At 35.2% G+C, this 13,562-nt stretch overlaps 1 protein-coding gene across 1 annotated transcript in view; it reads right to left on the minus strand.

The window, feature by feature from the left end:
* Window positions 1-2,205: 2,205 nt before the first annotated feature.
* The window catches only part of LOC149789011 (uncharacterized), a 33,051-nt gene continuing 21,694 nt past the window's right edge, over window positions 2,206-13,562 (minus strand). Inside the window, exons 6-10 of the mRNA XM_089975172.1 lie at window positions 6,876-6,972; window positions 6,487-6,607; window positions 5,588-5,655; window positions 4,209-4,338; window positions 2,206-2,939 (exon numbers count right to left, since the gene is read on the minus strand). Of these exons, the coding sequence (XP_089831298.1) occupies window positions 2,841-2,939; window positions 4,209-4,338; window positions 5,588-5,655; window positions 6,487-6,607; window positions 6,876-6,972 (515 nt within the window). The 3' untranslated portion in view covers window positions 2,206-2,840. The remainder of the gene's footprint in view (window positions 2,940-4,208; window positions 4,339-5,587; window positions 5,656-6,486; window positions 6,608-6,875; window positions 6,973-13,562) is intronic.

A 13,562-nucleotide genomic window follows, 5' to 3' on the forward strand; every position in this document is an offset into this window, starting at 1 on the left:
GAGGCCGCGGGTTAGAATTCCAGTTGAGTCATACAAAAGACTTATAAAGTGGTATTAGCAGTCTCATCGCTTGGCGCTCAGCAGTAAGAGGTTTCTTAGTGTTAGGAATGGTCAGCCTGCAGTCAAGATAATGTGACTGATTGGGAGAAGATAGTACGTGTCTGCGGCATGATGCCCCAGTGCTAGACATCAATATAAACTGCCACACTGCAGAAATCGATGTGATATAACTAAAATTGTTAAAACTACGTTACAAATCTAAATCACACACACACACACACACACACACGCGCGCGCGTGCGCGCGTATACATGCGCACTAAATGGTGTTATATACACATACATCAGTACACATACATCATCATGGCTCACCGTACAGTCGAATCACTGTACCTTATACTTAGCCAAAACATTTCAAAGTTTTTTCCTCCAAGTCAGGTCCGGCCCGAGGGGAAGGCGAACGAGGCAACGGCCTTGGGCCCCATGCTTTCAGGGGCCCTGCGCTGCTGACGCAAATCAGCAATGCAATTTGTTTACTTGTTTCCGCTCATGGCTTGCTGCCTTTGGCCCAGCACATCTTAGGGCCGTTTCTGCTCCACGTATGAACTCGGTTGAGAACTTTCCTTTACTGAACTCCTGAAATCAATTCTACAAAGAGATAGTTTGCATCGGCTAATTTCTTGCATACTCCCGTGTGTCGCTGAGTTCCCATATATTTTCCAGCGACTTCTCTCTTTTACACTGTATCAATCCATCGAATTATTTCCGATTTGGAAAGCCGTGAGGTGTTCCGATTAATGTGTGAGTGAGAACTGCGGGTTCATGCTTGCTTAATATTTATAGCTTTTGTGGAACTTAAAATTCAATGTTTTATAATGGCATGAAACGAAGAAAGAAAATAAACACCCACTGAAGCCAGGTGGGCTTTAAGTCATCACCGCCGGATATCGATTTAAGGACAAGCATATAACCCACTAGGTCATCGAAATCAGATGCAACAGTCAACTTTATAGACTGCTAGAGTAACTGCAGATGCTGCACAATGTGCATTTTATACTTGTTTAAAAATTGTTACTTAAACTTAATCGTTGAACTCCCAAACATGTGATGCAATCTAGACTCGGTGAACTGTTAAAACCATATTTTCAAAAGATAGTAATAAGTGCAAAGTTAGACTTGAGTTTCAAATGGTTTTTAATATATATCATATCTGTTCTAAAATGTATTTTGTATAGCGTTCAGAATGATGGACCAGCCGAAAATTGTTTGTAATGTAGCTACTTGCATTTGATCATTTGAAATATCATTCATCATCGATTTCAGTTTGTTGATCTGAGTTGCTATCCATTAAAGCTACATCAGGTCAAGCACACTACCACCATCAGTACAATAAATACCCCTATAAATTGTTCGTACAAAGAAACTATGATTCTTACATGCTAAAACCAGTCTACTACTGCTACATTTTCTTAGAGCACATCATCATTCTAATATATAAACAAATTTAATGCATCAGTGGCAAGACTGAGGAAAGAAATATATTCAACATTCTACAGCCATTGTGTGCATTTATGAAACACGTATTAAATTATTAACAGATTGTAAAAACAACTGACAGGAACAATTGTAGCATTTTAATTCAAAGAAATGATTGAACTGGTTCTTGGAGTCAATAAACTTATAAGAACAATTACACTAAGTCCGTAAAGTTAATTAGTTTGATTTTATGATATTGATATATGAAACTATATTTAGAGAGAAATCTTTGATCTCTATGTACATTGTCATAACGAAGACGCAGCGTGTTCCTCTTTTCACAAGTTATTTGCAACATTTTGTTTGAGTCGGCAAGGTACAAGTAAATCATAATTACGTGGTATATTTACATTACAATGTCAGGGCGTATCATGCATTGACAACATACTCTTGAATGTAATCAATCCCTTAACCGTACGGACTAAAATCAAAGGTTCATAAAGTGTCTGAACTAACAAGCTGTAAGCTTCTCTTAGTAGATTTTGCAGTATTTGAATCATGTGTGTGACGAATCGATCACAGTTTGATGAACACTCATGAAGGACCAGCTTCTATAAATGACCATGTATTTCCTTGAATCCCTTTATAATCTTAAGTAAAGCTATCTAAAGTCGAATCCAGTATCAAGGAACCAGTGGGATTGGTTTATGAAGAGAATAAAAGAAATCCGAAAGGAGCGGCTCTTTATTGGTTATGACATCCAACACAACGATATAATTTATTGGTCAAGTACATAAGTACAGCTGTAGTGTATTCTGTATCAAGATGGTCTGAGACATCCAAAATTTACCAGCTACAAATGAAACCTGGCTAACAATGGATTACCATGCACATTTTGTTCTAGCAATACATGCTTTAATATTTCTAAGTAAACTGATTAATTAGATTCGGATGAATACAGTATCCATTGTCCATACTCTTTTGCAGACCAATGTGATATAATATATTTTGCTTTGTTAAAATCAAACGTGTTAGAGTAAATCAAAATCATTCAGACTGTGCCAAATCTTCTGGCGAATGAAATAAATTAAGAATTACGGGTCAATTCCTACAACATATCTTTGTAAAATATAAATATAAACTGCTTTATTTTCGAAGATAACACAATGTGTATTTCAAATAGAAAAAATAATAAATGTTGCAACCATAACTGATGATGCATATTGTTCATGTTGATTACCTTATTAAATATGACAAGTAAAACAATATGTATATTTTAACTACTACAAGAAATAATGTTTTACATTGACATAGAAGTACATCATTATACTCATCGTTGTTTTTCTGTGTTTTTCCGACATATTTTCAATATCCACGACTCCAATCAACGACATGATTCATGGGTTTCCCAATTACAAAATTATAATAATTCACAACAAATTCCTCCACAACAGCCTTGTATACCTGAAAACCAATCACAAGAAAACAAAATGAAAATAAAAACTGGTAGTTAAATAAACAAAGGACTTGAAAGAAACATAAGCTGCATATTAAAAGAGATCAGAATGCATTATAATTCTTCATTTTGCGAACAATACGAATACCTTTTTCGCAATATATAGAACGGAAATTTTAATTAGCACAAGTCCGATTTCCAAGGTCATGTTAACAACTATTTCGGTCAAAGTACGCCACTCATTAGTTCCAATGGAGGTCACGAAAACATCACCTGTTACTAGGATTACCTTTGTCCTTAGAGATATCATTCGCGCCCTACTTGTTGATTATCTCAATAATAACAGGTCATAACATTTTTGTTGAGTATTTCACAATATAAAGATTTAAATCTTTGATAATCTTTAAGGTGAGTCAGATTTGTTCATTGGCTGCGCAGATAGAAATTGTATAAGACAATTAAAGCATCAAGTGAGGATTTATCAGCAGTTTATGTAGCCAGCTTTGTAAAGAAGAGAGGAAATCATGCTTTATTCCTAATTTGTTAGTTGGATGGACTAAGAGAGTGGAACACATTTATTCTATAAAAAGACAGCACTTGTTGGATTATGAAATATTATTATTGGACCTAATCATTTAAATAATTCTGTCGGATTATGTGAAATATTTCAAGTACTTTTGTGATATTACACTTTCGTGGAGTTTACCTTTAATTAAAAGCTATCGTATTTAGAACTGTGATTCCTCAATGTTGCTAGAATGTTAGCACACAATTACATTAGAACTATCGTTCTAAATATATTTTGATAGCTTCTGGGTTAATTTGAAATTGATAATACAATTTAGAATTACATTCTAGGAATTCCTACACTGTAAGCTATTTTTAAATCCTTCAATTTGTTTAAATTTATATCTTGGGGAAATAAGTAAATTTTTAAATTGAACTTTTGTTGGTTTTTCCCTTGCCTTGTTACTTACTAAAAGCCTCTAAACATAGCAACATGGAGAGTAAGTAGTGATAATGTAAATAGTATTCAAAGTAACATAGGTAGGAAACGGAAAATCAAAGGCATGATATACAAAGCTCAAATGATAAGCGTGACAATTCAAAACACGGAATAGTGAAAGGGGAAGCACGTGAGAAAATAAAATGATATTGCTTTTAGAAAAAAGCATATATGTGATTTACCCACCTAAGCAATAATGATTGAAAGTGAATGTCAAAGTTTATATTTTTGCGCACTTTTGATAGATTTACTATTCCACATAATACTCTACCTCTGGATCTTTGGACCAACCAGATATATGGGGTGTGATGACCACATTAGGTAGGGTCCACAAGGGGCTATCCTCGGATAGAGGTTCCTTTGGGACTACGTCAAGAACTGCGCCACCAAGCCACTTGTTTCTGTGGTAATAAATCATTAAATATCGGAAGGAGAGGTTCTCTTTGAAGAAGAAGAAGAATCACGTCCACACCTTACATTCGTCAAAAAATATGATATCAGTCCAAGCACACAATCTTTTTAACAGCTTGCGATGAAATCTCATCCATAAATATCGTCCTGATTACCAGTTTGTAAGTGTTATGTTATAGGTCAAAATAAACATTATTGAATGCATCACTGTTGCACAATTCTAGTGTTTTTCCTCAGCTAAAGTAAATTATATAAGATGCATGGTTAGAAATGAACCGGTGTGTTTATTATCATGCTAAATTTAAACAAAACAAACTCTGGTATTCTAAATTCGACCGTGAACCTTTTCCTTCCTTATACGAACTTAAAAGCTCTTTGCCTCCTGGTTCATGGCATTAAACGTCTGACTTAAGGCATATCAAAGAGATGATCCTAACAGTGTATCTCGTAATACTTACATGTGAAGTCTGATAACGGCACTCTGACCCAAGATTCTACAGACAAAGTAATTTACAGAACTTCATCTTAAGTCCATTTCTACTCTATAGTGCTAAGTGTTGAAACCATCTGATATTCTTATTGATAACAATATTTGCATGATGGCAGAAATGACGGAGATACCAATGTAAGGATGGTACAATTTTGATTTAGGAAAATCCTCAACTCCGCAAGAATTCTTTTGGTGAAAGGGCCATCTCAGTATGAACATCTTTTCAAGACAAGTAGTGGCAGCAAGTTTTACAACATAGTAGCTGCCATGGTGGCGATATTGAAGGTCAGATCAGGAACACTTAAGATCAAATTGGCACCCTAAGAAGTCTTCTTGTGAACACGCATGTTGACATGACTTTCATGACTTTCTGTGTAGAAAAAGTAACAAAACCAATATTTTCAAGAATGTTGCGCGCACATTGTTATGCAAGAATGATCATTGATCTACTTAAATCTCAAACAAATAGTCTATGTTATGGATGTGCTCAGGAAAACTGCTGAAGAATGTTTGAAGAACTACAGCTCGTACAGATCGCGTCTTGTGTTACTCCACAATTCAAGATGTCTACTTTTATTTTTCTTATATAAGTTTAGTTTTTAATACTGTTCATGAAAGCACCTCATGTGATGGCAACGATTGAACCCAGGTTTTACAGAAGTCATTTATTTTGAGGTCATCTAACACAGCTGGCCATGCTGACTTTAACCGTGTAAGTAATCATTGAGGGAAAGGTGTTTTATACGTACGTGAGTGCCTTTACTAATGTTTCTTCGTCTATCAGATCACCTCGACCAACATTTATTAGAACTGTACCCTAATAGACAAATAGAAGGGTATACTATTAAATCCAAATCAAAATAAGAATGTAATATTTTGTACATGTATTTTTTCTTCAGACGTCTTATTGCTAGTTATCTATACCAACAGATATCATCCGAACATAGTTCGAGCTTATCTTTATTGTCTTTACAATTATACACTTCTAGTACACATATAACTAGTATTAGCATACACTTTATCTAAATGAAAAATAATATAAAAGGTCGGGCAAAAAGGATTTGAATAATGATGTATCTGAAATTTAATTAATGTCTTGGCGAAGAGGATTTCTGTAAAAAGAATTGAATCAATACTGTTCATAGCGTGATGCTTTGGGAATTAATTTATTATTCTTATAGTAAACAAGAGGTAATATTAACACTTTACAAATTTATTTTTCCTTCAAAACTCGGGATATCTTATCAGATGGTTTCTCTGCAATGTATGCTATAAAATTTCTTTTCAGCAATTGAAATACCGCATTCGTTCGTAGTCCAAAGGAAATAAAACACCGCATTCATTGTAGTCCAATGGAAATACTGCATTCGTTTGTAGTCCTATGGAAATCAAACACCGCATTCATTGAAGCCCTATTGAAATACCTCACCGCATTCGTTTAAATGCAAAACCTGCACAATGTGCCCACACCTGACAATCGTATTTGTATATAGGCAATGCATGCTTTCGTTATGTCAGATCATGTAATCTATTGACAATATTAATTAAAAAATATAGGTTTTTTTATTACGTTCAATTAAAAAGTTCAACCACTTAAGTTTTATAATTAATATCTTAAATTGATCATACTTTAACATGACTACTGTACCCTATCTTTGCAATGAGACAATATGTCCCCCGAAAGCAGTCCCTTAGTTTCTGGCGTACTTGGAAGGCAGCAGCAAAGATAGTCCGAATTCGTAAGCAAATCAGTCATGTGCTCTTGCGTTCTTAAACGAAATTAAATAAATATACATGTATTAAGACAGATATGGGGTTAAACAATTCAGTTCATTTGTTCCTCCTTAAACATCTATATGTTCTTATTGATAAGAGCATAGAACCGATGAAACATCTACAAAATATACGAATATGTATTCTTAAAATCTGATGATATTTCAATAAACTATATACAGTTATGTAAGTTTGGTGCGTTTGTGTATGCTTGTATATGTGCGTCTGTGTGTGTATGTGGTATTTGTTTTAAAACTTTCTTGCCTGTAGACGTCAACAGATGAAGATCCGTTCTGTAGTAAATCAATGTTCCGCACCATACCAAGAGTTTTCATTCCAAATGCCTTGCACAGTCTTGCAACTGAAAGTACAATCTCTTTAACATTTAATTCTTCTAAATAACAAAAGAAGAAGAAAACTTTGATCAACACTCTGTCAGAATAACTTGAGTGCTCCACTAATTCACAGAGGGTAGGATTAACAGGTGCGAACAAATCCACATACATAGAAGCTGAGAACGGTTAGAATCTTTTCTTTGTGGCCTACACGGTTGCGAATATTTCAACCCAATGATAGAGTTGACCTTTATTTTACTGCAAACCACTGCCATTCATATTTACTGCTCCAGTGGCCTAAAGGTTAGAGCGTCCGTCTTGGATGAGGGAGGTCCCGGGTTCAAACACCGGCTGAGTCATACCACGACTTATGAAAATGGTACTAACAGCTAACTCACTACACTCTCAGCATTAGGAGGCTAGTGTTACGAATAGTCGGCCTGGTGTCAGGATAATATGGCTGGGTGGGATATGATGCTACATGTCTGCGGAATGATGACCCAGTGCAAGACATCAATAAAAACTACCACACTTCGGACATCATATCCATATGACTGAAACTGTTTTAAAGCTACATTACAAATCCAAATCACACACACACACACACACACACACATACACACACACACATTCACACTTAATTAAGCCAAGCATAATTCCATCTAGGCACTTCAACCACGAAAGTTCTAGATAAAGCCATTTAAATCTTCATAATCACTGTCAAATAATAAAAAGGGGAATTTAGGAGGAATGTGATTGTTTTTTTTGTACTGATAGTAACCATAATATATAATATTGCAATCAGTTCATATACCGTCTCTTGGCCGAAAGGTCTTGTTTGTCCCTAAGCATGTTATCAGCTCTTTGCTTTCAAACGAAGCAGAAATTTCAATACGAAATAAATTCATGAATATCTGGCAATAACAGTTTTCTTCGTCGTTTATATTTGGCTTGTGATCACGATCACCCATAACACTTTGTTTCTATAGCATTCGTTATTCTCAAGACAATATATACTTCTTTACAATGTCACCAGAAATATAACATAGGGTAATTTAAATAAGCAAACTGAGATACACAACGTGTGATAAGTTTCGGATATATGACCAAACTGTATTCGGAACCAAACTAAGATCTGTTTCAGAAGCAAACTAATATACATGTTCATGAGTTTAATAACTACAAAATCAAAAGGGAGTTTCCTGTCATTTGCTAATTTCCTAGCCTAGAAAGAACTACAAAAAGAAAGTATCACTGCTTTTACATTCGAAGTGAAATAGCGTATTTTGTTTTGCTTGATAGCAAATCTAACATCTTAATCTCCTATAATCCCACTCATAAAGTTAAAATCACTAAGCTGTGCAGCCATGTGTCAACTATAAAATCCATGTTATTTGATATCCACCAACCAGTTATCTACCATTCAGCACCCACTTGTCTACTATTAGCAACATAGTTATCTACAATCTATGACCATGTGTATACTATCCACCGACGACTTATCTCCTATAAACACTCCATTATCTACTATCATTCAAACAGTTATTACTGTCGACCAACCAGGTATGTACTATCCAACAACCAGCAATCTACTATTCGTCACTCAGTTATTGTTATGTATTAGTCAATAACGGTTGTTAAATATTACTATCTAGTTGTCTCCTATCGCCAACCAGTTACCTAATAGCAATAACAATTTATTTGCTATCCACAACTAGCTACATACGATCCATCATTCAGTTATCTACTAGCATCACCAAATGATTTAATATTCACCGACCAATAATCTACTATGAACACTAGTTATCTGGTATCCACCAACAAATTATTTACCACTAGCACCCAATTATATACATATCCACCAACCAGTTACCTACTGTAAACACAGTTATCTAATATCCACAAATAGTTATCTGCTATCAACACCAGTTATCTGTTTTCCAAGAACAAGTAATCTACTATCCACCAGCTATAGCTCTATCGCGCACCAATCTGCTGCCATCAACACCAGTTATCTAATATCCAAGAACAAGTAATCTACTATCAAGCGACCAATTATACACTGTACACCAAATACTGATCTGTCATTCACCAATAAATTCTGTACTATCCACCAGCCGGTTACCTACTATCAATACCCAGTTATCTAATATCCACAAATAATTATCTGCTATCAACACCAAATAGCTGATATCCAAGAACAAAGTAATCCACTATCTACCAACTATTTATGTACCATTCACCAATCAATTATCTACTATTGCCCAGCCAACTATATACAGTCCACAAACCAGTTATTTGCTCCTTCTAAATTAAACTCACGTCCCAAACCACCATACCATTCTGTGATCCCTTTTAAATCAAGCAAAAAATCAAGCCCCTTCTTTAAGGCCCTAAAATGTACCACCTTTGCAATATACATATAATACTATCCATTTTTAAAACAAACTACCGTCAATATATCGAGTACAAACTCATAAAGTAAACCTACTTAGGAAGTTAGAGATATCAAACATCTCTTCTAAATAAACCAACAATCGTAACCCTTATAATGCCTCATAAATAAAGTAAAAAAATTATTCCCATCGATGATGTCCCTATATTCCTATTTTAAACAAAAATACCATTCCATTCACGACTGTCTGTTTTCTAAACACTGTTTGTTTTGATTTTCTTACGAAGGAAAAAGTATGAGGTTAATATACTTGCGAGATTTGAAATTTTTTTATCATTAATCTAAGCACATAATGTTTAACGAAATGTAATGTGATGAAATTAATTTTGGTTTCCGAAGAAAGTGAAAAAGATAAATATGAGGAAATTTCAGAAGAAGAAGAGGAAGCAGAGGAAAAACATTAACGTGAAGCAATTAAAACCAAAACTGCAAATTTTCAAAGGGAAAGAAAATCGAAAAAGAAAATCAGTTCAATTTGGTGATGTGTTTTTTGGATTTTCATGTAACAATATCCTGTAGAGCAATCTTGCCTATATTGGATTACGGTGATGATACTAAAGATAGTATTTTTTCATAAGTAGAGTACGTATGTTTAAAGGGAGGTAACTAAAAACATTTTAGAAAGGGCAAGACATTTTTACTTAATTTATGGTAGCTAGGATTTATTTAGAAGGGGTAAATAACTGGTTGTTGACAGTAAATAACTTGTAGGGGATAGCACATAATTGATTGATAGACAGGAGATCAAAGCTTGATAACTAGAAGATGACTGTTCGGTGGATAGTAAATAGTTATATGTTGATAGTAGATAACTGGTTGCTGGGTAGTAAATAATTGGTGGATAGTAAATAAGTTTGTTGATAGTGATTAACAAGATGGTGGGTAGTACATAACTGAATGATGGATATTAGATAACTAGCTGATGGATAGTAGATCAATATCGTGTTGATAGTGCATATTTGGTAGATAGTAGATCAATGCGTTTTCCTAGTAGGTAATTGGGTACTGGATAGTATATAACTAGCTGGTGGATAGTAAATAGCTATTTATCGGATAGTATATAACTGGCTAGTGGTGAATAAATATATTGATTTAGATAGTAGATAACTCATTGGTGGAGAGTAGATATCCGGGTATTTATAGTAGATAGTTGGCTGGTGTATATTAGATAACTGGATGCTGGATTGTATATAACTAATTTGTTAATAGCAAATAACTGGGAGCTGGATATTACATAACTTGGTTTTCAAAGTAGATAATTGCTTGCTGAAAATTAGGTTGCTAGGCACCGGATATTGCACAAGTATTGGTGGGTAGTAGATTAACAGAATCGATGCTGGGGTTTGCACCGAGACAAGGAAATCACAGTAAAGGAGTTATATTATTTGTCATGCCTCGTGGGGAGACATATAAAGTAACCCCCAGCTAGAATTGTCTCGGTGCAAACATCCACATAGATTGTTTTACACACAATAATTGCTTCTAATATGAAAAGAATTCTTCACTTTTACATTATAGTTCATGTGCAAATGTATACCTTGTGGCGCAATAATACAAGTACGTTAATGAGGGCTGCAGCATGCCGGTTCCATCCGAAGTACACAATTTTTATGAGCAACCAAAATATAACATAAAACGTTTGATAATATTGAGGTATTATCACTTTTAATATATGGATGTTACATGATATTATTTAATATTTATTATGTTTCCTTTTTATCAGATGAAATTTAGGAAAGTTCTATTGTAAATAATGAAACTATACTGGGCACACTTCTCTATATTGGTCACAACGAAGAGTTACATTTAGCATGAGTGAGCGTGATTGGATTATTCATGGGTAATTAGTGAACTGTATCACTATTGTATACAACTCTCCTTTTCTTTGGAGGAGTTGAAACTGTTTATGACTTACTGGTGATGCAATTAATACTGATTGTAAAATTACCTCGTGTATGAAACACCCTCCAAACACAGAACCTATCGGATAACAATGAGCTGGTCTTATCAAGTTCACAGTTTCGTGGAAAATTATTATTTTCTATCTTGGAAATAGAGCAAGTGTTGCTATTAGTAGTGGAAGGATATGCGACAGGGAAACCTGCTTGTGGAATAATATGTGGACGGATAAATGATTCCATCTGACTGGTAAGTGCATTGTTTGGCATTAATGGTTGCAGGTACAAATTTGATTCAACTGGGGCACAATTGGGGTAAACATTTACGATATTTGCTGTCCTACCTTTAAGATTCAAGATATAGATATTCTCTAGCTTGTAGTCCATATTCTTTTTTTTAATCGTTTTTGTAAACCTTAGTTTTGTATATTATTTGTTTCTATCCTCCAAAACCTATTTTGATAAATTTCCCTAAGTGTCGGCGTTTGTTTGATAGGAAAAGGTCAGGTCAAGCAGAAGACAACAATGGCTGTGTCCCTTAATAAAGCAGTCCCTCGTGCGTGGACACCATGACTGAGACAACTGGTCTGAGATAACCTGACTGAGTCAGGGAAAGTAAGGTTAACAGAACAGGTAGATTTCTCTATCGCATGGGTGAGAAAATTGGGTATTGACATGTAGAGAATATGAGGACGAGATGGTGGATAATAGATCACTAGTTAGTGTAGATAACTGGATGTTGATAGCAGATTATTCGTTAGTGGATAGTAGATATGCGGGCGCTGGATTTTAGACAAATGGGTTCTGGTTATTAGACAACTACGTGGTGGATAGTAGATAACTGGTACTGATATGTAAAGATTAGCATGATAGGAAGATTTGTTTCTACAAAGGAATGTACAGGAGAGATGGGGATATTACAAATCAGGTAGAGATTGTAATTTCATAAGTTGGATCATATGAAGGTAATGGGAGATAAAAAAAATGTTAGTTTTGTTTTCAAGAAAAATAAAAATACGGCATTTTTTTTAAAATTCAGAGTGCAGACAAACTCCCATTTTCCCGGTTATACAACTCTAACCCATTATATTTTCCTCTAAACTGGACCAACATTTTCCAAACAGATAAGCTCCACATGTTAAACATAATACAACCTTTCATTCAGAGATATTAAGATACAAACCTTCGACATATTTTATGTGCCTATATTTATGAAGCAAAACAAACTGCAACATTTCATTCAAAAATTAAATTCACATTCCAGCCAAATACATCTCATATGTTACATTGTTAAAGTCAGATTCACCATACATGACAAACCGATGACGCCATACGACATTTTAGAGTGAGTGAAGACCGTCACCTCAAACTGCAGTGTTATAATGCAGCTATGAAACAAAATGGCACCTATGCAAAATTCCCACGTACTTATAATGTTTCTACTCTTTTTAAAATGAGACCCAATTTGGCTCTCGATCGCCGTGATAGCATAGAAAGCAGTTCGTGAACATTAAGGTTATCTATGCTATTTAGCCCGTAAACGTAGAGTGTTTCGATGGCAGAATGATACTGTACTAAAAATGATCATTGGAAATCTGGTCTGACAACACAAGCGCTGTCAGCGTGTTAACTAATCCTTCTTGTTCATTGTCAGCCAGCGGAGCTTAATACAAATATTTATTTTTAAACCTAGTGTTGATTTCTTTTACAAAACCTCTCTCTCTCTCTCTCTCTCTCTCTCTCTCTCTCTGTTTGCCTCACTGACATCGCTCCGTAGCCCTAGGTGGTCAGAGCGTCCACCTTAGATGCAGGAGGTCGCGGTTTCGATCGCTGGCGAGTCATACCAAAGACTTATAAAAACAGCTACCTCACTAGGAGCTCAGTATTAAGATGTTAGTGTTAGGACGGGTCATCCGCCTGGGGTCAGAATAATGTGACGAGGTGGGACATGATATTACATGTCTGCGGCATGATGACCCAGCGCTACACATCACTATAAACTGCCACAATGCAGGTATCGTATCAATATGACTGAAACGTTATTAAAGCTACGTTAAAAATCACACACACACACACACACACACACACACACATACACACACACACATGCACACACACCTTACCCATACAGTGACAGACAAATTCCATATATTAAAGCATATGATACCGTGCGGTATTTCCGTTCGAATGTAGATCGTCATCTTTTCTTACAGTATTACAATGCAGCTATGAACCAAGATGACACCTAGTTTATATTCTCATT

This window comes from Sinohyriopsis cumingii, chromosome 11 (assembly GCF_028554795.1).
Source record: "Sinohyriopsis cumingii isolate HCF-2022 chromosome 11, ASM2855479v2, whole genome shotgun sequence".
NCBI lineage: Eukaryota > Metazoa > Mollusca > Bivalvia > Unionida > Unionidae > Sinohyriopsis > Sinohyriopsis cumingii.